We start from the raw sequence: 21,953 nt of genomic DNA on the forward strand, positions 1-21,953 counted from the left end.
GAAAGGGTGTAACGGGGTTTGGGCTCAGGCGCCCCGGGCATCTGCGGGTTCTCGGCGCCGCCTTTCGGACTCCCCGCTCCTCCTCCATCCCCGGCTTCCAGCGGGAGAAATCGGGTTAGTTCCAGGCTCAGGGACATGCTCCTCCATCGCCCGGCCCGGCTCCGGGCCCCGACCTAGGAGAAGGCCTCAGCCGGGCGCTGTCGGGGCGGGCTTTCTCGTCCCGGGCGGAGGAACTGGGGGCGGGCCCGGCCCCTCCAGTCCCGGGCGGAGGCGCGAGGACCAGCTTCGGGTGCGGGAAGAAAGCTCCGGATCCTCCCGGTTCGGCAGCGCGGCCGGACCCGCTGAGGACCCGGATGGGCCGGACCGGCTTCGGAATCGGCCTTTGCGGAAAAGCTGCAGAGAGCCAGAAACCCCCCGGCCCCCGGAGCTTCCCCGCAGCGGGGCCCGAGGCAGCCTCTTCCCCTCGGACCCTCCGCGGAGAGGAACGGACTCTGCCCTTAAAAGCACCGGCGCGGGCGGGAGAAGGGAAAGCCACGGGCGCTTCTTGTCACTTTCTCCACGGGGCCGAAGGAGGCTCTTAAAGGGGGGGGGCAGGTCCCGAGTAAAGCGGCCCCTCAGGGAGAAGGGGCACCGCGCCCCCATCTGTAATTCTGCAAGTGATGCAACACAAAACGTCCACACCCACTTTTCCCGCTGGAATTTCCGATCGCATCCGGGTCTCTTTCTCGTACGGAACTGAACTTCACTCTCCATCCCCGCCCCTCCCCACAGGCTCGGCAAGGGGCGGACGGAGCCAGGAATGAAAGGAGCCGGGAGAAAGTCCTCTCGGGTCCTAGAAGGCCTCCAGGTGACGTCACGCCCCGCCTCGGCCCCAGGGCTGCCGAGCCGCAGGGCATGCCGGGAGTCCCCTGGGAGCAGCGCTGCATCCCGGCTCCCGGGCTTCTTTCTGTTCTTTATTCGCCGCTGGGGGGGGGGGGGGGAGAGGAGGAGAAGGAGGAGGGGGAGGGAGGAGGGCGTCTTGCCCAGCGCGGGCCGCGGCTTCTGCTTTCGTTCTTCAGGCTCCTCCCCTTCCGCGGCAGCTCCGGACCGGTCTGCGGCGGAGTCTGGAGATCGGCTGCGCGGTTCGGGCTCCGAGTGCGGGGCGCGCGTGTAAGAGAGGGTGCAAAAGGCAGAAGCGGCGCGGGGGGGCGTGTACCCGAGTGCGCGTGGGCGTGGCTGCCCCTGGGCCTCAGCCCCGAGTGATTTCACCCGCGTGGGCTGAGATGGGGGAGGGGCGCGCCTGTGCATCCCCGTGGCTTTGGGGGGCATAGAGTCGGGAGTGTGGAGTTCCTTGGGGAACCCAACTGACCCCTCCCCCACAGGGCCCCCAGGTTTGCGTGGTCCCCTCACCGGCCCGTGAACCTTTGCGCACTTGGGGGAGGGGGAGGATTCTGTAGTTCTACGTCCTTTGCCTCAGTTTCCTCCAGTGCAAAATGGGGCTGAGAGCAGCCCCTCCCCTCCCCCACGAGATCCCTTCTGGGAAGTGCAGAGTACCGGGCCTGGTATACAGGAAGCGCTCCCTACATGCAGCTCTTAGTGCAACTCTGCCCAGTCCTTCTGTTTGTCTGGAGGAGGTTCCCTGGCAGGAGGGGGAGGGGGGCTCCCATCAGCCTCTTCTCCTTGACCTCTTTCCCTCCTGTGGCCTTGGGACATCCTCATCATTTCTGGGGCCTTGGGCCGGTGGGGGACCCATGTTACAGATGGAGAAACTGAGGCAGGGATCAAGGGCTTGGCCAGGGTCACACTGGCCTTCCAGGGATGCGGGTGAAGGCTTTGTGATCTTGACCCCAGGGGGCTCGGGCTCCTGCAGTGAGCAGGAGGTCTTAGTGTCCAGAGGTGCTGGGAGGCTCTCCCCGCCCCCACAGGTAACAGCTCTCTGCCTCCTCCTGGGGCGCAGCCGCTCTCCATCTCTGCCCTCAGAGCTCTCTCTGTCTCTCATCGTGGGCAGGTCCGCCTCCAGCCTGGGCGGAGAAGGCTCGGACCCCATCCTCCCTCCCCAGCCTAGTGGGCACAGGACCCAAACCAGGAACCAGAGAGATGGCCTCAGGCAGCCAAAGACCCTCCTGCCAGGTGAGTGCAGTCCCTCCTGGGAGCTGAGCAGCCTCAGCCCACGGGGAGTCCAAGCTTCCTCCTATTAGAGGGAGGGGGGCAGGGCTGGCAGCAGGGATAGAATCACCCTCCTGGCACTATTACCTGCCCCCTCAGACCTCACAGCGGCTCCCAGGGCCCTCCGAGTCTCTCCTTTGCCAGCTCAGATCAAGCCAATAAATGTTTAGAAAGTAGCTCCTCTGGGCCAAGCTCCTGCTAACCACTGAGGATGCAGAGGGAGGTTAAAAAAAACCCAGATTCTGCCCTCAAGGAGCTCCCAGGGGAGAAAACATCTCATGAGCTGTGTCCACACCTGCGCTGGACAGTGTAGATGGGAGCTACTCTCAGAGGGAAGGGTCAGCAGTTTGGGGACATGGAAAAGCTTTTTCAGAAAGGGAGAATTTAGCTGAGATGTGAAGGAAGCAGGAGGGGAGGGAGGAGGCCGGAGGCCGTTGCAAACAGGAGAAAGCCCGGAAAAGGCCCAGGGCAGGGGACAGAGGGTCCTGGTTAAGCATAGGCCAGGAGGCCACTGTCCCTGGGGCAGAGAGGAAGACGAAGGTGTGAGGACGCTGGGCTGGGTGTCGTGGTGTCTGCCATGTGCCAGGAGCCACATAAAGATCATCCCATTGATCCTGTGGTGGGAATGGTCAGGGTCCTTGGTAGGGAAAGCCAGAGTCAGGGAGCTCAGGGACCAGCCAGAGAGTAAACTGTGCTTTATTTATCCCCTGGGGTGGGGCAGACTCCATGAATGGGGGGTTACATTTCCTCAGCTGTCACAGACACCGTCTCCTCCTTGCCTGACTGTGCTTTGGGTTGCATTTGTTGGGTCTCCTAGCCAGTTATAAAGAAGTTAGGACCCAGGTATAAAAAGGTACATTTGCTTGTTTGTTTTAAATTCTTTTCAATTTAATGACATGACCATTTGTAGCATTCATGTTTACAAGATCTGGAGTTGTAAATTTTTCTCCATCCCTTTCTCTCCTTAAAACTGTGGGCAGCTTGGTATAGGAATATCCCTGCTATCATTTAACCATATTTCCCTATTAATCTGAATTGTGAAAAATGAAAGATCAAAAGAGGAGAAGAAAGAATAAAGTAACTAAAAGATAAATTCTTCAATCACTTTCAGAGCCCATCAGTTCTTCACTTAGCGTGTGGAAAGCCTTTTCCTTCTTGAGTCTTTTCTATTTCCATTAGATCCTTGTGCTCCTGAGAAGTGAGAGTCCTTCACAGCTGATCACTGTTGCTGATTCTGTATTCAGTCTTTTCCTGGCTCTGCTCATTTCACTTTCCATTAATTTGTTTTTTTAGTTCTTTCTGAAATCTGCCTGTTCACCATATCTTATTGTGCAATACTATTTCATTATATTCCTATACCACAGCTTGTTCAGCCATTCCCCAGTTGATGGGAATTCCCTCAATTTCCACAATGTTGCCTCCAGGAAAAGGAATGGCATAAATATTTGTGCTCATGTAGGCCCTTTCCCCCTTTTTGTAATCTCTGTGGAACATTACAGACCTAGTGGTGCTCTATTGGATCTAAAGATTTGCACAGTTTGGTTGCCTTTTGTTCATAGTTCCAAGTTGCTCCCCAGATAGCTTGTATCATTTCACATTTTCTCATCAGTGCCCTAGTATCCCAGTATTCCCACATTCTTTCCAGCCTTGATCATTTTTGTCTTATTAGTTAATCTGATATATGTGATATGGTATTTTTGAGTTTTTATTTGCATTTCCCTAATCAAAAGTGATTTAGAGCATTTATTTCCTAAATTATTTTTGGTTTCCTCATCTAAAATGTGTTCATTTTCTTTGATCATTTCTCAGTTGAGGAATGATTTTTATTCTTAGACATTTGACTCAGTTCTCTGTGTATTTGGGAAGTGTGCCTTTTGTCAGAGACACTTGCAGTAAAGTTCATTTCCCATCTTTCTGCTTTCCTTGAAAAGTATATTTTTACCAAAATTAAAAAAAATGTGAATTGAGAGTTCAAGTGTGAAGTCTTTTGTACAGCTATTTATGTTGGAGCAGGAAAACACAGAAGAAAAAAATAACTGCTTGATTACTCAGGTAGTTTGGCAACATTTGCTAAGTCCTTTGTACCTTCTTAGACAGTAACAGGACTGGAAGTGAGCGCTCTGAGTTTTCTTCAAAGAGATTGGGGGGACGAGAGATACTGAAGGGGATGTCTAGTATATTGATAAAAGAGGAGCAGAACAGCATCAAGTGAAGGCAGTGATGCTTTCTCCAAAATTCACTTATTACTAGATGTGTAAAAGTCTGGGCCATAGGATTTGAGGGACAAGATTGTACTTCCCAGAGTTAAAGAAGGAAAGAGATTGACATTGGATGGCAAAGAGTAATGAGGGGGAAGCGGTCGCAGCAGGTTCAAAGGTCTCCCCAGCCAGGAGAGCCTGATCTCTGGATGGGCTCTAGAGTTCTGAGTGAAGCAGGATTCAGAGCCAGAATGTGGCATCAGAGGTCACAGCATTGGCTTTCCAGGAGACAGATAGTGTCCCAGCTAATTATCTGTCACAGAACACATTTCATTAAGAAGCTCACTTTGCGAAGAGATAAAGCTTCATCACTTGTCTGGAAAGTCTCATACCGGCTACTTGAGGCCAGATTCTCTTTAAAATTCTTTTCCTACTTCCATCTAGGTTAGATTTCATTTTAGACTCATAGGAAATTTACTAGATAATTTCTTTGTTCTCTCCTCAGTGATCACTGCGAATGGTTTCTTCCCCAGAATACACATTATTTATGTTTTCACAAATTTTTCATAGATTTGTTTAAAATACATAATCACTATGTAAATTGTTAGCACTACTGTCTATCTACCCAGGTTACTTATACCTTCGGAAGCTAATACTTAATGTGCAACAAGAAAATGGTATTTACACACATATATTGTACCTAGGTTATATTGTAACACATGTAAAATGTATGGGATTACCTGTCATGGGGGGAGGGAGTGAAGGGAGGGAGGGAATAATTTGGAAAAATGAATAAAAAAAAAATAAAATACATAATCACTTAAAACCCTTCTTGTGAGGAGGGATGTCACATCATCTTCTCACTTTCATCTCTACAGGTTCTATAGAATTCATTTACTATCCCTAAATCCATTGGGAGACTCATTTGATAGTAATATATTTTTCCAACATTTATTATCCAACATGACTCATTTCAAATGGAAAATGCTTTTCTCAATATTCCACTGGGTTTTTAATGCCTGGTTCCAAGTGTGGGCTCTGACACTCCTAAAGGTTCTATGAGTTTTAGGCAAATTCCCATCTCTGCTTCAGTTTCCTCTTCTAAGTTGTTGAGGGTTGGAGTAGATGAATTCAGCAGGATCTTTCAGCTCTAAATCAAGTGCCTTTTGATGGTTTAGGATTTGGTGACAATCAAGGATGTGATGGTGGACTTCACTGAGGAGGAATGGGGGCTCCTGGACCCTTCTCAGAAGGAGCTGTACATGGAGGTCATGCTGGAGAGTGTCCAGAACCTGCTGTTCCTGGGTAAGGAAAATTTCATGTCTTTTCTTGGTGTTCATCATTAATTCAAAATGAGCACAAACACCAGAGAATTGATCCATACTGTGTTGTATCCCTGAAATTGTATTGAGTGCTCAGTCACCTGATTGCACCAAGTCTCCATCCCTTTTGGTCGTGGCTGCATCTTTATGAGTTACATAATTTACCCTCAGTCAGATAGCTGACCTTACTGCCACATCTGTTAGGTAAACTCCCTGAAAACCTGCTGAAAAGCATGTGAGAGGGTTCTGGCACAATAGGACAGAAAATATTTAGCCCCCTAAGAATCTCCCCTAAAACAAAAAATGCCCCAAAATTCATTTTGAGCAGCAAAAGTGACCCAAACTCCAGAAGTTTTCCGGACCTTAACAGGGTCATAGGAAAGACCTCATCTCCTAGGTAGGGATTTGGCCCAAATGAAGGATTAGGCACTCTAGGCAGACTCTGCTAAGTTAGCCAGGAGAAAGCCTTGGGGGCTTCTGCATTGGCCTGGGGTCTCAGTCTCCAAAGCTTTCATGTCTGGCACAGTGAGGGGTAGGGCAGGTACTTGCTCACATCATGCCCTGACCTGTTAACTCCCAAAGAAGGTTGGGAATTTGAAAATTCCCCAAAAGCACATGCTCCACATTAGGCCAAATTAAAGTCTAAAACATGTTTTGCACATAAAAAGAACTGAACCTCTTCTCAATGGCAGGTAGTCAATAAAATCCTTAACACAATAATATCCCAGGTAAACCAACAGAACACTAAGGAGAATTTGACTTGTTGTTTCCCTCCTTAGCTTCAGCCACTGTACTGAACTCTTTCTGTTCTGACTTGTAACCTAACTTTCTCTCCTTTATTTGTCTCACCCTGTAATTCAATCTGAAATTCTATTAACTGTTTTTTAACTGTTGTTCTACCTCCAACTCAACTTTTGACAGTTGTATTTTATGCTTTATACTCTCAATCATCTCTCTCTATTAGCTGTAGAGCTGTATAGCCAAGAGAGGTAAGGAACTTGATTGTGAACACATGGATCTCTCACAGACCAGGTGTTCATCTGGGAGTTAACAGGTCAGGGCATTATGTGAGCAAGTATAATAAAGACTTTAAGTTTGCACATGGCTGTTCTTGAGCTTGGTATCCGTTATTAAACTATGATTCAAGGAATCAGGGCCAGAGATCTCTGAAGGCCTCAAAGGAGGCAGCCAGACAGAATTAGTTGACACTTCGAAGGTCAGTGGGCAGAGGTTCTCTGCCACCCTGGCAATTAGGAGAGACTGGTAATGCAAAATACCGAGTAACGGTAGGGCATTCGAAAATGAAGTGACTGCTCAGGGTTAAGTAATAAATGGTATTTTACAACTATAGTTTTGCTGAAATTATGAACTGATCTATTCAATTTAGAGAACAATCTGGAGTTATGATGAAAGAGTTATAAAATTGTATGCCCTTTGACCCCAAAATACCACTAGAAGATCTGTTTACTAAGATAATTAGGGAAAAAAGAAGCAAATTTATACATTTTAAAAGATTGATAGCACCTCTCTTTTTAAGTGACAAAGACCTAGGGGATGCCATCAATTCATGAATGGTTGAAGCGGAATGGAATAAGACTTAACATCAATGGTTAATAGCTTCAGAAGTCATTGATGATGGTATATTGAGAACTTAATGAAACAGTTCAGCCCATCTCTTCTATCATCACATCCTTATCACTAATCCATGTAGCTCCATCAGCATTGGGCAGCTTAGATAGCTCTTTGGTCGATAAATAGTTTTCAGAGCATTATAAAAGAGCTTCAAATTGTTACACTCAATATAAAAATGAACTTTATCAGCCTTTATGTACTGGGCCAAAAATCCAACATGTCTGTAATCTTTGCCTAAACTTTTGAGAGAGTTTAAACGCTGCCTTCCTAGAGATGGATGATCTAAAGTTTTTGTAAATCTTGTAGAGTTCTTATTTTTCATTTCTTCTGAATTTTCCCATCATTTTCATCATACCAATTGGATGTTTACTTTTTTCCCTGATGAGTAAATGTGGTACTATCCAACAAATCTCTGAAAGGGGTCTACTCCTTATCTGCTCTACAATTTTCATTGTGTATTGGCTCAGTTTTCACTCTAAATTAGTAAACACTATTTCAACACAAAGAAGACTCTAATCTACTGTCATGAAATATTTGATAGCTCTCTTGGCCTTGGGCTCCTGCCTTTGCTGAATGTATATTTTTCTTTGGGAGAGGATAAGTCTCTGATTGGTCCAGTACTTTGAGATGCACATCTCACATATTATCTGTCTTTTTTTTTTTTTTTTTCCAGAGGCATTTGCAGTTAAGTGATTTGCCCAGGTCATACAGCTGGAAAGTGTTAAGTGTCTGAGGTCAGATTTGAACTCAGATTTTCCTAATTTCTAGGCTGGTGCTCTATACAATTCACCACCTAGCTGCCTCCAGTTTGTCTCTTCTTAAAAATGACTTGGGGTATTAAAAGCCATTGTTTGCACTGAATACACATATGAAGTTTTGTATATTTAGTTTGGTAACAAGCTGCAATGACTCTTATATAACATTGCTATTTTGTTTGTTTATGTGTGTACATCTTTTTGTATATTAATGTTTGTCTTTTTCAGATGTAGAAACTGGGTTCACAGTAAATGAGATGAGTGAAAAGCTGGGAATCTTTGTGGAAGAACAGGATCTGCAAAGAATCTTGGATGATGGTCCCTGTGACTTCAATTTTAAGGAATTGCATGATTTTATTCTTAAAATAGATAGATATGTAAAGAATGATTCTGAATTGCATGAAATTGGAAAGAGATTCAGATGGATTTCTATTCTAAATCACTGTAAGACAATAACCTCAGGAAGTGATTATCTTCAAGGTAGTGAATTCAAGAAATGCCTCACTGAAGAGGTACAGCCCTTGGTTCCAGGTAATCAATGGGATATAGCTGTGAAGGGCACTTCAGACCTCAGTGGTTATCAGAAGAGTAACACTGAAGAAATTGTTTCTATAAGCAATAATGATGAGAAGGCTGTCAGTCAGAACTCTAATCTCTTTACTCATCAGCAAATGCATATTGGAAAAGAACCTGATGAACACAATGTATGTGAAGCAACCTCATCCTGTCTCTCATCTCTACCTTACCACCCTGGAGTGAAAAGATATGTTTATGATCAATGTGGGAAAGGTTTTGGTTGGAATCCTGTTCTTGCTAGCCCTCAGAAGGCTCATACTGAAGAGGTGTCTCATGAATGTACTGAATGTGGGGGAGCTTTTTGTTACAGATCATTCCTGATTGACCATCAGATAATACACAGTAGAGAGAACCTTTATTTATGTCTTCAGTGTGGAAATCCTTCCATATGCAATCAAGGTGAAGAAAATTGTACAGATATCTCTAGTCCAGGAAAACATAAGAAAACCCACATTGGAGAGAAGGCTTATGAATGTAATCAATGTGGAAAGACTTTTAGATCGAACTTCCAACTTACTAGACATCAGGGAATCCACAGTGGAGAGAAACCATTTAAATGTAGTCAGTGTGGAAAGGCTTTCCTAACTAATTACAGACTTGCAGAACACCGGAGAGTCCACACTGGAGAGAAACCTTATAAATGTAACCATTGTGGAAAGACTTTCACACGGGGCTCCAGTCTAGCTAAACATCAGAAAATCCACAGTGGAGAAAAACCTTTTAAATGTAATTATTGTGGAAAGACTTTCACACAGCGTGCCCATCTTGTTTTACATCAGAGAAAGCACACAGGAGAGAAACCTTTTAAATGTAATCAATGTGGAAAGGCTTTCAGTTGCAAATCAAGACTTGCTAGGCATCAGAGAATCCACAGTGAAGAGAAACCTTTCAAATGTAATCAGTGTGGAAAGGCTTTCAAACAGAGTTCCAATCTTGCTTTACATCACAGAGTCCACAATGAAGAGAAACCTTTTAAATGTCTTCAGTGTGGAAAGGCTTTCAAATTCTCCTGCAATCTTGTTACACATAAAAGAATCCACACTGGAGAAAAGCCTTTCAAATGTAATCAGTGTGGAAAGGCCTTCAGACAGAGTTCCAGTTTTGCTTTACATCAGAGAGTCCACACTGAAGAGAAACCTTTTAAATGTATTCAATGTGGAAAGGTTTTCAAATTCTCCTCCAATCTTTTTACCCATCAAAGAATCCACACTGGAGAAAAGTCTTTTAAATGTAATCATTGTGGAAAGGCTTTCACATTCAAGGGAAGTCTTAGCAAACATCTGAAAATCCATACTGGAGAGAAACCTTTTGAATGTAATCAATGTGGAAAAGCTTTCAAATTCTCCTCCAATCTTTTTACACATCAAAGAATTCACACTGGAGAAAAGTCTTTTATATGTAATCATTGTGGAAAGGCTTTTGCATTCAAGGGAGGTCTGAACAAACATCAGAAAATCCACACTGGAGAGAAACCTTTTCAATGTAATCAATGTGGAAAGGCTTTCATAAAGAGAGCCAATCTTGCTTTGCACCAAGGAATCCACACAGGAGAAAAGGCTTATAAATGTATTCAATGTGGAAATTCCTTTACAAACAGGTCCCTCCTTATTACACATCAGAGAATCCATATTGGCAAGAAACCTTTTGAATGTAATCAGTGTGGAAAAACTTTCATAAAGAGAGCCAGTCTTGATTTGCACCAGGCAATACACACAGGAGAAAAGCCTTATAAATGTATTGAATGTGGAAAGACTTTCACACGCAAGGGAGGTCTTACCAGACATCAGAAAATCCACACTGGAGAGAAACCTTTTAAATGTAATTATTGTGGAAAGGCTTTCATATATAATTACAGGCTTATAGAACATCAGAGAATCCACACAGGAGAAAAGCCTTATTAATATAATTGATGTGGAAAGGCTTTCACATGCAAAAGAGATCTTAGCAGACAACAGAAAATCCACCCTGGAGATAAACATTTTAATGTATTCAATATGGAAAAGCTTTTACAAACAAGTCCCTCCTTGCTACACATCACAGAATCCACAGAAACCTTTTGAATGTAATCAATGTGGACAAGCTCTTACACTCAGTGCTTGTCTTGATAAACACCAGAGAACTCACAGTAGAAAGAAACCTTTGAAGGTATTCATTGTGGAAAGGCTTTTGCCAGAAGTGAAACCTTGTTGAACATCAAAGAATCCACCCTGGAGAGAAACTTATAAATGAAGTTAATGTGCAAAGACATTCAGCTACAAATCCAAGATTGGTAAACATCAGAGAATGCTCACTAAGGAGAAGCATTATGATAATTATAAACGTGACACTATTCCATAAAGAGTTCCCATCTGGCTGATATGAGACAGTCCACCCTGGAGAGAAACCTTATCAATGAATTCAATGAGGAAAGGGTTTCAGACAAATAATCCTGCTCAACATCACAGTAGCCACACTGGAGAGAAGTATTTTCAATGTAATCAATGTGAAAAGATTTCATTCTGAGCTCCAATCTTTCTAAATATTAGACAATCCACACTGGAGCCAAACCTCATGAGTGTGGTGAATGTAGCACAGCTTTGACTTATCATTCTGAGTCTGTTTAAGAGAAGAGGGTCCCCACTTCAGGGAAACCTTATGCACATGACCAAGATGGTAATACCTTCCAGCACCAATCATCTCTTATTTCCCACCTCAGAGTACATGTAAGAGAAAAATCTGATCATTGTCATAAGGAAAGACACTCAAATGGAATTTTTCTCTATTGGAGAGATCACATTGAGCAGCAGATCTCTGGGCACTCAGTGGGGGAAGTCTTTCACCCAGAGATTATCTCTTACTTTATCTCTGAGGATTCATTGAAAAGTCTTAAAATAGGTCCATGTGACTGTGCTTTTCCCTGGAAGAGGAGGACCAGAAGACAACCTTATTCTAGTGGATGGAAGATGGATAAAGGCCTTCTCTTAGAGCTGATACTTGATTGGCCTCTGGAGAAATCCTGCTGGAGATGAAACTTGGGGTTCTCATTCACAAGAGAACGCCTCCTTCTGCAGCACAGCCTTCATTAGACTTTCAACAAAATGAAACATTCATGAAATAGCCCAAATTTCCATCCTGTTGAGAGGGAGGGAATCAATAAAGCAGTGTACAGGAGAAACTGAGGCAGAGTTCTGAGCCCAAACCTTATTAGAGGAGTCTGGTTCTCTCCTAACCAAGTACACCCCAGACCTGGCTCTCCCATCTGAGGTACTCCTTCTTTCAAGGCTCTGTTACAGGAATACAAGTATCTATCAATAGAACATCATATCATTGGTTACTGTAAAATGTCTTGGCTAAAATATGGATACCAGGGCCTAGAGTTTCAGGATGGCCAGTGCAGGAAATCTATCCACTGACTAGATGGTCATAAGCTGGATGATGTCCTTGGCTTGGGCCAGGGATGATGGGGCTTTCAGTGATCAGGAGATGGATGAGCCATTCCTGGGGTTGGGCAAGTGCAAGAACATTTCAGGGAGGACTTGGGGGCTTTCCACCGTGCCAGGTTGGCATGTGGGGAAACAGGATGGAGAGAGTTCTTGTCGTCATTCTCAGATACTGAAGTTATGGAAGTCGGCCTCGTGCTGTTATGGAAATTATACAAGCATGAAGTCTGCCCAAAGCCTCTAGCAGAAGGTACATTCCTATGTAGTTCCTACAATGGTAAATTATTTGTTCTTGCCCTTACTAGTAAATGACTATTAAATATTACCAAATGAAAAATCAGGAACGATCCTTGTCTACCATAAAATCATAATGGACTGGTTAATACTGATTCAAGGTTGAGGGGGAGTCCCCTGTAAGCTTTCTTATTGAGCATAAAAGTCCCTACATGTAATGGTTTTTGTCTCAAATCCCAATGTTGGTCAGTGCTCCTCAATCGTTCTTGAGGGTCACAGAGTATGATTCCTTCAGCCATTCCCCAATTACTTGGTGTTCTGTTTGTTTTCTGTGATTTCTGCCACAAAATATCCTTGTAATAATGCTTTGCTAAGCAGACATGAGTTTCTGTAATCTTTATGCTGCTTGGTGGCGCCCTGGATTAAATGTTGTGTTTGGAACCACAAGGCCTGAGTTCTAGTTCCTTCTCTGGCCCTTCCTGGCCTGTCATGTAACCTGATCCTGCCTGAGTTTCCCCATCTGTGGAATGGGGATAACAAGGGCATCTGCTTCCCAGGGTGGAGATGAGGATTATATTGAACAATAATTATGAAGCACTTTGCAAACATGAAATCACTGTGGAAATCCTGGCTTTTTTATTGTTATCTTTCCTTGGGTCCCTGGTCTCAGAGTAAAGTCAGTTGCTGGAACAAGAGGACATCTGTGTCTTAAATGATATTCTGAAGAGAGCCTTTACTTGAATGAACAGGGGACTAGATCAGGCAATACTTGAGGCCCCATCCTGGCTCCGGGGGTTCATACTCTGTAACACAGGGCAAGGAACAAGTCTGTCTCCATCACCTCCTCTCTGAAACGGGAAGGGAGGCTTCAGGGGCTTCCCTGTGCCCTTCCCCCTCTAAGTATATGTTCCCATCCAAAGCAGAGTCCTGTGGCCTTTACCCCCACACTCTTCCTGTATTCTGGGACTGAAATCCCAGGACCAGATCTCCAGTTGTAGCAGAACACTGAGGAAGAAAGGTCTTGGGAAGCTGAAGAAATTCAGTATGGGAAGGACCGAGGAGGATGGGTAGAGTAAGCTCAGATCACTTACTCCAAAGCCCTCCCTTAGGAGGCCAGTACATACTGAGAACTGCTCCATGTCAGAAACAGCAAAAAGCACCTGGCGGAGAACAGAAGCCGCTCCTGTGTGGATGGAGCGCTCTGGGGGCCCAGCTTAACTCCTGAGGAACAGGTGACCTTGGAAATAGATGAGGAATGAGAGGGAAGTCGACAAAACACATGGATGGATAGAAGAAGGGCTCATCTGGCAAGAAGGGTCACAGCAAAGTTTGTTCAAAGGGCACCGTTTATCCATACCAAGCAGTGTGTCTTAGAGGAAAACGGAAGCATTTAACTGGGAAACACATGATTGTGCATCCCTGTGACACAGCAGGGCTGCTGGAGTCCTGTTTGGGGGAGCCTGACTGGTCCCCCAGGCACTGAGCTCCCAGTTTTCCAGGAATTCAGCAGTCTCCTGTGATCCTCTATGCACTTGGAGGGAGGGGCTAGGATTCTGTGGCTTGACCCCCATTTGCCTCAGTTTCCTCCTGTGTAAAAAAAGTCCTGAGAGAAGCCCCTCCCCCTCTCCCTCCCAATGTGATCATTTCTTAAAAGTATTAAGTACAGGACCTGGTATACAGCAAGCACTCTCTACATGCAGCTCTTACTGTGATTTTGAACCCCATGTGGCTCATGACTCCAGAGCTTCCCCATCCCCCAGTGTGCAAGAAACCTTAGTATCCAGTGCTGGGGACCCATAGTTGAGATCTCTTTCCCTCTTTCTCTGAGCTGAGATCTCTCTTCCCCCTTCTTTCTGAGATGTCTCTATCTCTCTCAGCTTATATCACTTGGCCTCCTTCTCTTTGAGATCCCTCAGCCTCCTCTCTGAGGTCTCTCTGTCTCTATCTCTCTGAGCTGAGATCTCTCCATCTCCTTCTCTCTGAGATCTCTTGCCCTCCTCCTGGGGCGCAGACTCTCCCCACAATCCCTGCCCTGAGAGCTCTCTCATTGTGGGTAGGTCCATATTCAGCCTGAGCAGAAGAGCCTCAGACCCTGTCCCCTTCTTTGGGGTCCCTCTCCCTCTCCAGCCCGATGGGCAGAGGACCCAAGCCAGGAACCAGAGACATGGCCCCTGGCAGCCGGACGACCAGGTCCCAGGTGAGTGCAGGCCACCTCTTTAGAGGGCCGCCAAAACGGAAACGTTACAAGGGAGCATCAGACTTCCATTCAAGGTCTCCAGAATGAGAGGTCCACCATGACACTCCCAAAGCACATTGTGCATTGCAGGCCAGTGTCCAAAAGAATTTGTTGGCCCAAACTTGCTCATCTAGGAGTCCAGAGGCCATTCTGCTGCTGAAGGCAGGTCTGCCCAGAGCTGGCTAGTGAATGCCCAGTGGCCTTTCTCTTTGGCCAAAGGCCAGATGGCCACAATTATCAACGTGAAATCGTCTCAGCCAGCGCCAGTTAGCAAGGTAGGGGCTTGGACCAAATACTGCTGGAAAGTGCGGGGCTCCTCGAAGAGTCCCAAGGAAGCAGCAAAGAGAGAGGATGATGGGCCCTGGACTGGCCCAGAAGGCTCAACGGGATGTTGTCCCCAACCAAGAGTCACTTGGGACCAGGATAAAGACACCAGGAACTTGAGGTGGGGACGCGACCAGGATGGCCTGGGCCCGGGCAGATTTATAAGGTACACGTGACCTCCAGGTTTGACAGAACTGGGATTGCTGTGCTCAGGGCTGGCCCCCCAGGATCTGCATGGGGGCTAGCACTGAGCTGGAACTGATCCCCCTTAGGGCCCTTCCCTGAGTGCCTCAGGGAGAATTCCAGCTCTCAGGGTTCCTGCTCTCTCTGCTTCTGTCAGTCTGTGTGCCTTGGGGTGTCTCTGTGGAGCTGGGGCACTGAGCCCCCCAAAGTGTGCAGGTCTTGGAGGACGGGCCCTCCCCCCAAGGTGGGGAAGAGGGAACTTGGGAGAAGCAGAAGAAAAGGCTCTTAAGGACCAGGGAGGGACACGCTCGGGGACGCTATCTCGGCCACAGGCCAGCTCTCTCCCTGCGGTTTCTGTATCGCACAGGTCCCCACGGGAAAGTGGATGGGCATTTGGGGGCGGGGGTTTGTGGAGACCATTCAGGACGGCCAGTACAAGGCAGGGAGCTTATGGCCAGATCCTTGAGCTCTGTTTTACAGGAATGGGCAGTATTTGTCCAGAGAAAAGGAGCAATCTCCGACTTCTCTGGTGGGAAAGGGGGGCCACAAATGAGAGAGAGAGCAGGAGAGCTGCTGTTCTTACTTCTGGGTTGTGGGAGGAACCAGAAAAGACAGGCCTTCCTAGAGGTAAGGTTTGTAGTGTAAATAAACGCAGCGCAGTGAAGAACACTGATGAAAGGAATCTGGGGAAAATGGAAAATTTTGATTCTTGGGAATCAAAATGAAAAGAAAATAGTCACAAATTATTTAATTGCTCAAAAAGTCAATAATACCAATAAAGGAAACCAAAAAATGAAATGTCGATGAAAATAAAGCATAAATCAGATGTTTTAACAAGAAATCATAACATGATTTTTTAAAAAGAGAACAGAGATTTTGATCTGTAAGAATGAGAATTGCTCTAAAATAATGGAACTCCTGAAAAAGTGCATTTGTTCTCTCCTCAGTGATCACTGTTAAGGTTCCTCCTCCCTACTCCCACCCCAAATGCACAGGAATTACCGAACTCTTCCTAGAATCTTCTCAATAGGTCAATAGGAGCAATTTCACATGATCTGTTCTCTTTTTTTCCCCCACCTTTTATAGACACAAATGTTCTCCCTAATTCCACTGGGAGCAGCAGTCTAGTAAGACATTTTCCCAGCTTTTTTTATTTCAACATAATAATCACTTGCAATAGAAAATGCTTTTCTCTATATTCCCCTGAGCTCTTCCTGACTTTTTTCAGCTCTTGGCTCTGACCCTCCTAAAGGTTCTCTGAGTTTTAGGCAAATCCCATCCCTTCCTAAGTTTCCTCCTCTATGGTGATGAGGGTTGGACAAGAGGAATTGTCCTTTTTGCCTCTAAATCAAGTGACCTTTTTTAATTTTTAAAGTTTTTATTTTTAAAACATATGCATGGATAATTAGACAATATTGACTGTTGTACAGCCTTGTGTTTCAGATTTTCTTCTCCAGAGAAAATCATCCCTAGATGGCAAGCAATCCAATATGTTATACATGTTAAAATATATGTTAAGTCCAATATGTTTAAACATAGTTATACAGTTCTCTGGCTGCAGAAGGAAAATAAGATTTTAAAAAATGTAAATGAGTAAGAAAACAAAATGCAAATGAACAAGACAAAGAGTGAGAATGTTATGTTGTGATCCACACTCAGTTCCCACAGTCCTCTTTCTGGGTGTAGTGGGTTCTCTTTGTCACAAGACCATTGGAACTGGTCTGAATCATCTCATTGTGGAAGGGAGCCATGTCCATCAGAATTCATATAATCTTGGTGTCTTGTTCAGTCATTCTCCAATTGATGAGCATCCATTCAGTTTCCAGTTTCTTGCCAGTATAATAAGGGCTGCCACAAACATTCTTGCACATGGGGGTCACTTTCCTTCCTTTAAGGTCACTTTGGGATATAAGCCCAGTTGAACCACTGTTAGATGAAAAAGTATGCACAGTTAAATCAAGTGACTTTTGATGGTTTAGGAATTGGTGATGTTCAGGGGAATTATCGTGGACTTCACTGAGGAGGAGTGGGGGCTCCTGGACTCGTCTCAGAAAGAGCTCTACAAGGAGTTCATGTTGGAGAGTGTCCAGAACCTACTGTCCCTGGGAAAGGACTGTTTCCTTTCTTTTCAAGTTAAATCAGTGGCCATCAGTCAGGGGGCTGACCTTGTTATCTTGTTCATCCTCAGGCCAAGTGTCTGACAACTCCACTGAAAACTTTATTCTAAAAATCTTGGAAGGGGATTCTGGTAAGATGGGAGAATAGGACAGGAAGTGCTTGGCTCTCCCAAAGTGCCAAAAAAAAATCTGAACATGACCTGAGAGCAGAGCTGGTTAAAAGTGGAGAATTTATGCTGCTGAAACACCTGGACAGGAACTTGGGGAGGCCCTGACCTCCCTTGGGTGGAGGTTCATCCCAAATGAAGGGCCAGCACCTGCAGGGAGATTCTACTCAGTCCAAGAAGAGCAGACACTGGGGGCAGCTACCCTGTCCTGTGGTCTCAGTTTCCATAGCTTTCACCTCTGGGACTGTGGGGGTGGGGAGGTGAGTGATGTGCTTGGACCTTGAAAGAGAAGGAAGGAAGGAAGGAAGGAAGGATTAATTAATTTATTTTTTAAATTTTTATTTAGAATTTTTTTCCACAATATATATGCATGAATAATTTTTTTATAATATTATCCCTTGTATTCATTTTTCCAAATTATCCTCCACACCCTCCCCCTGATGACAGGCAATCCCATACATTTTACGTGTGTTACAATATATCCTAGATACAATATATGTGTGTGCACATTAAGTATTAGATTCCGAAGTTATAAGTAACCTGGGTAGATAGACAGTAGTGCTAACAATTTACATTCACTTCCCAGTGTTCCTTCTCTGGGTGTAATTATTTCTGTCCATCATTGATCAGCTGGAAGTGGGTTTGATCTTCTTTATGTTGAAGATTTCCACTTCCATCAGAATCCATCCTCATACAGTATTGTTGTTGAACTGTACAGCGATCTCCTGGTTCTATTAATTTCACTCAGCATCAGTTGATGTAAGTCTCTCCAAGCCTCTGGACATTTCTTACAGAGCAATAATATTCCATAACCTTCATATACCATAATTTACCCAACCATTCTCCAACTGATGGACATCCATTCATCTTCCAGTTTCTAGCTACTACAAAAAGAGCTGCCACAAACATTTTGGCACATAAAGGTCCCTTTCCCCTCTTTAGTATTTCTTTGGGATATAAGCCCAATAACAGCAATGCTGGGTCAAAGGGTATGCACAGTTTGATAACTTTTTGGGCATAATTCCAGATTGTTCTCCAGAATGGCTGGATTCTTTCACAGCTCCACCAACAATGTATCAGTGTCCCAGTTTTCCCACAGCCCCTCCAACATTCATCGTTATTTGTTCCTGTCATTTTAGCCAATCTGACAGGTGTGTAGTGGTATCTCAGAGTTGTCTTAATTTGCATTTCTCTGATCAGTAGTGATTTGGAACACTCTTTCATGTGAGTGGATATAGTTTCAATTTCTTCCTCTGAGAATTGTCTGTTCATATCCTTTGACCATGTATCAATTGGAGAATGGTTTGATTTTTCTTATAAATTAGGGTCAGTTCTCTATATAATTTGGAAATGAGACCTTTGTCAGAACCTTTAACTTTAAAAAATTTCCCCAATTTGTTACTTCCCTTCTAATTTTGTTTGCATTAGTATTGTTTGTACAGAAACTTTTTAGTTTGATGTAATCAAAATCTTCTATTTTGTGGTCAATAATGATCTCTAGTTCTCCTCTGGTCATAAATTCCTTCCTCCTCCACAGGTCTGAGAGGTAGACTATTCTCTGTTCCTCTAATCTATTTATTATCTCATTCTTTATGCCTAAATCATGGACCCATTTTGATCTTATCTTGGTATATGGTGTTAAGTGTGGATCCATATCTAATTTCTGCCATACTAATTTCCAGTTTCCCCAACAGTTTTTTCCAAATAATGAATTTTATCCCTAATGTTGGTATCTTTGGGTTTGTCAAAGATCAGATTTCTATAGATGTACCCTTTTTTGTCCTTTGTATCTAATCTGTTCCACTGATCTACCTGTCTATTTCTTAGCCAATACCAAATGGTTTTGGTGACTGCTGCTATATAACATAGCTTTAGATCAGGTACACTTAGACCACCTTCCTCTGACTTTTTTTTCATTAGTTCCCTTGCAATTCTCAACCTTTTATTCTTCCATATGAATTTTGTTGTTATTTTTTTCTAGGTCATTGAAATAGTTTCTTGGGAGTCTGATTGGTATAGCACTAAATAAATAGATTAGTTTGGGGAGTATTGTCATCTTTATTATATTCGCTCGGCCTATCCAAGAGCACTGAATGTCTTTCCAATTATTTAAATCTGACTTTATTTTTGTGGCAAGTGTTTTGTAATTTTTCTCATATAATTCCTGACTATTCTTTGGTAGATGGATTCCCAAATACTTTATACTCTCAACATTTGTTTGGAATGGAATTTCTCTTTGTATCTCTTGCTGTTGCATTTTGTTGGTGATATATAAAAATGCTGAGGATTTATGTGGATTTATTTTGTATCCTGCCACTTTGCTAAAATTCTGAATTATTTCTAATAGCTTTTTAGCAGAGTCTTTGGGGTTCTCTAAGTATACCATCATGTCATCTGCAAAGAGTGATAGTTTGATTTCCTCATTTCCTACTCTAATTCCTTGAATCTCTTTCTCGGCTCTTATTGCCGAGGCTAGCGTTTCTAGTACTATAGTGAATAGTAATGGTGATAGTGGGCAACCTTGTTTCACTCCTGATCTTACTTGGAAAGGTTGCAGTTTAATCCCCATTACATATGATGCTTACTGACGGTCATAAATATATGCTCCTGATTATTCTAAGGAATAGTCCATTTATTCCTATACTCTCAAGAGTTTTTAGTAGGAATGGATGTTGGATTTTGTCAAATGCTTTTTCTGCATCTATTGAGATGATCATATGGTTTTTATTAATTTGATTATTAATATGGTCAATTATACTAATAGTTTTCCTAATATTAAACCAGCCCTGCATTCCTGGTATAAATCCTACTTGATCATAGTGTATTATCCTGGGGATGATTTTCTGAAGTCTTTTTGCTAATATCTTATTTAAGATTTTGGCATCAATATTCATTAAGGAAATTGGTTTATAATTTTCTTTATCAGTTTTCGATTGACCTGGTTTAGTATCAGTACCATGTCTGTGTCACAAAAGGAGTTTGGTAGGACTCCTTCATCCCCTATTTTTTCAAATAGTTTATATAGCATTGGGGCTAATTGTTCTTTAAATGTTTGGTAGAATTCACATGTAAATCCATCTGGTCCTGGGGATTTTTTCCTGGGGAGTTGATTAATAGCTTGTTCTATTTCTTTTTCTGAAATGGGACTATTTAAGCAATTTATTCCTCCTCTGTTAATCTAGGAAGCCTATATTTTTGGAGGAAGTCATCCATTTCACTTAAGTTATCAAATTTATTGGCATAAAGTTGGGCAAAGTAACTCATTATTTCTCTAATTTCCTCTTCATTGGTGGAAAGATCCCCCTTTTCATTTGTAAGACTAACAATTTGATTTTCCTCTTTCTTTTTTCTGATCAGATTTACCAAAGGCTTATCTATTTTATTGGCTTTTTCATAAAACCAACTCTTGGTTTTATTTATTAATTCAATAGTTTTTTTACTTTCAATATTATTGATTTCTCCTTTTAATTTTTGTATTTCAAGTTTAATTTTTGGTTGGGGGTTTTTAATTTGGTCTTTTTCTAGCTTTTTAAGTTGCAGGCCCAATTCGTAATCTCCTCTTTCTCTATTTTTTTCAAATAAGCCTCTAAAGATATAAAATTTCCCCTTATTACCGCTTTAGCTGCATCCCACAGATTTTGGTATGATGTCTCATCATTGTCATTATCTTGGGTGAAATTATTAATTGTTTCTATAATTTGCTATTTCACCCAGTCATTCTTTAAGATGAGATTATTCAGTTTCCAATTACTTTTTGGTCTATTTATCCCTAACTTCTTACTGAATGTAGCTTTTATTGCATTGTGATCTGAGAAGAAGGCATTTATTATTTCTGCCTTCCTATATTTAATTTTGAGATCTTTATGTCCTAATATATGGTCAATTTTTGTATAGGATCCATGAACTGCTGAGAAGAAAGCATATTCCTTTCTATTGACATTCAGTTTTTTCCAAAGGTCTATCATATTTAGTTTTTCTAATGTTCTATTTACTTTTTAAATTTCTTTCTTATTTGTTTTGTGGTTTGATTTGTCTAAATCTGAGCATGCAAGGTTGAGATCTCCCACTATTATTGTTTTACTGTCTATTTCTTCTTGCAGTTCTCTTAACTTTTCCTTTAGAAAGTTAGATGCTATACCACTTGGTGCATATATGTTTAGTATTGATATGGCTTCATTATTTATGCTACCTTTCAGCAGGATATAGTTTCCTTCCTTATCTCTTTTAATTAGATCAACTTCTGCTTTTGCTTGATCTGAGATAAGGATGGCTACCTCTGCTTTTTTGGCTTTACCTGAAGCATATTAGATTCTACTCCAACCTTTTACCTTTACTTTGTATGTATCTCCCTGCTTTAAGTGTGTTTCCTGTAAACAACATATTGTAGGGTTCTGACTTTTGATCCAGTCTGCTATCCCTCTCCATTTGATGGGAGTATTCATCCCATTCACATTTACAGTTAAAATTACTAATTCTGTATTTCCTGCCATCATATTATCCCCAGATTATGTTTTTTCCCTTGACCCCCCTGAACCCCTTCCCCAATATTTAATTTATAGACCCCACTTGTGACGCGCAGCCCTCCCTTTTTTTAGTATCCCTCTCTCCTCCCTCCAAGTCCCTTCCCTTATTCTCCTTTTCCTTT

General features: G+C 43.2%; 1 protein-coding gene across 1 annotated transcript; it reads left to right on the plus strand.

Annotated features, from left to right (window-relative positions):
- Positions 1-1,023: 1,023 nt before the first annotated feature.
- Positions 1,024-11,492, plus strand: LOC141565029 (uncharacterized). The gene is made up of 4 exons (XM_074308012.1): positions 1,024-1,149; positions 1,988-2,109; positions 5,522-5,648; positions 8,281-11,492. The coding sequence occupies exons 2-4, from the start codon at positions 2,077-2,079 to the stop codon at positions 10,527-10,529; spliced, it is 2,409 nt and encodes an 802-aa protein (XP_074164113.1). The 5' UTR covers positions 1,024-1,149; positions 1,988-2,076; the 3' UTR covers positions 10,530-11,492.
- Positions 11,493-21,953: the final 10,461 nt, after the last annotated feature.

This window comes from Sminthopsis crassicaudata, chromosome 3 (genome assembly GCF_048593235.1).
Source record: "Sminthopsis crassicaudata isolate SCR6 chromosome 3, ASM4859323v1, whole genome shotgun sequence".
NCBI lineage: Eukaryota > Metazoa > Chordata > Mammalia > Dasyuromorphia > Dasyuridae > Sminthopsis > Sminthopsis crassicaudata.

What these genes read in the sequence shown, in the direction of transcription:
- LOC141565029 (XM_074308012.1), top strand. Translation starts at nt 2,077, where the DNA reads ATGGCCTCAGGCAGCCAAAGACCCTCCTGCCAG. An exon ending in GCCAAAGACCCTCCTGCCAG is followed by an intron (nt 2,110 to 5,521) that starts GTGAGTGCAGTC and finishes TTGATGGTTTAG; the next exon opens with GATTTGGTGACAATCAAGGA. An exon ending in CCAGAACCTGCTGTTCCTGG is followed by an intron (nt 5,649 to 8,280) that starts GTAAGGAAAATT and finishes TGTCTTTTTCAG; the next exon opens with ATGTAGAAACTGGGTTCACA.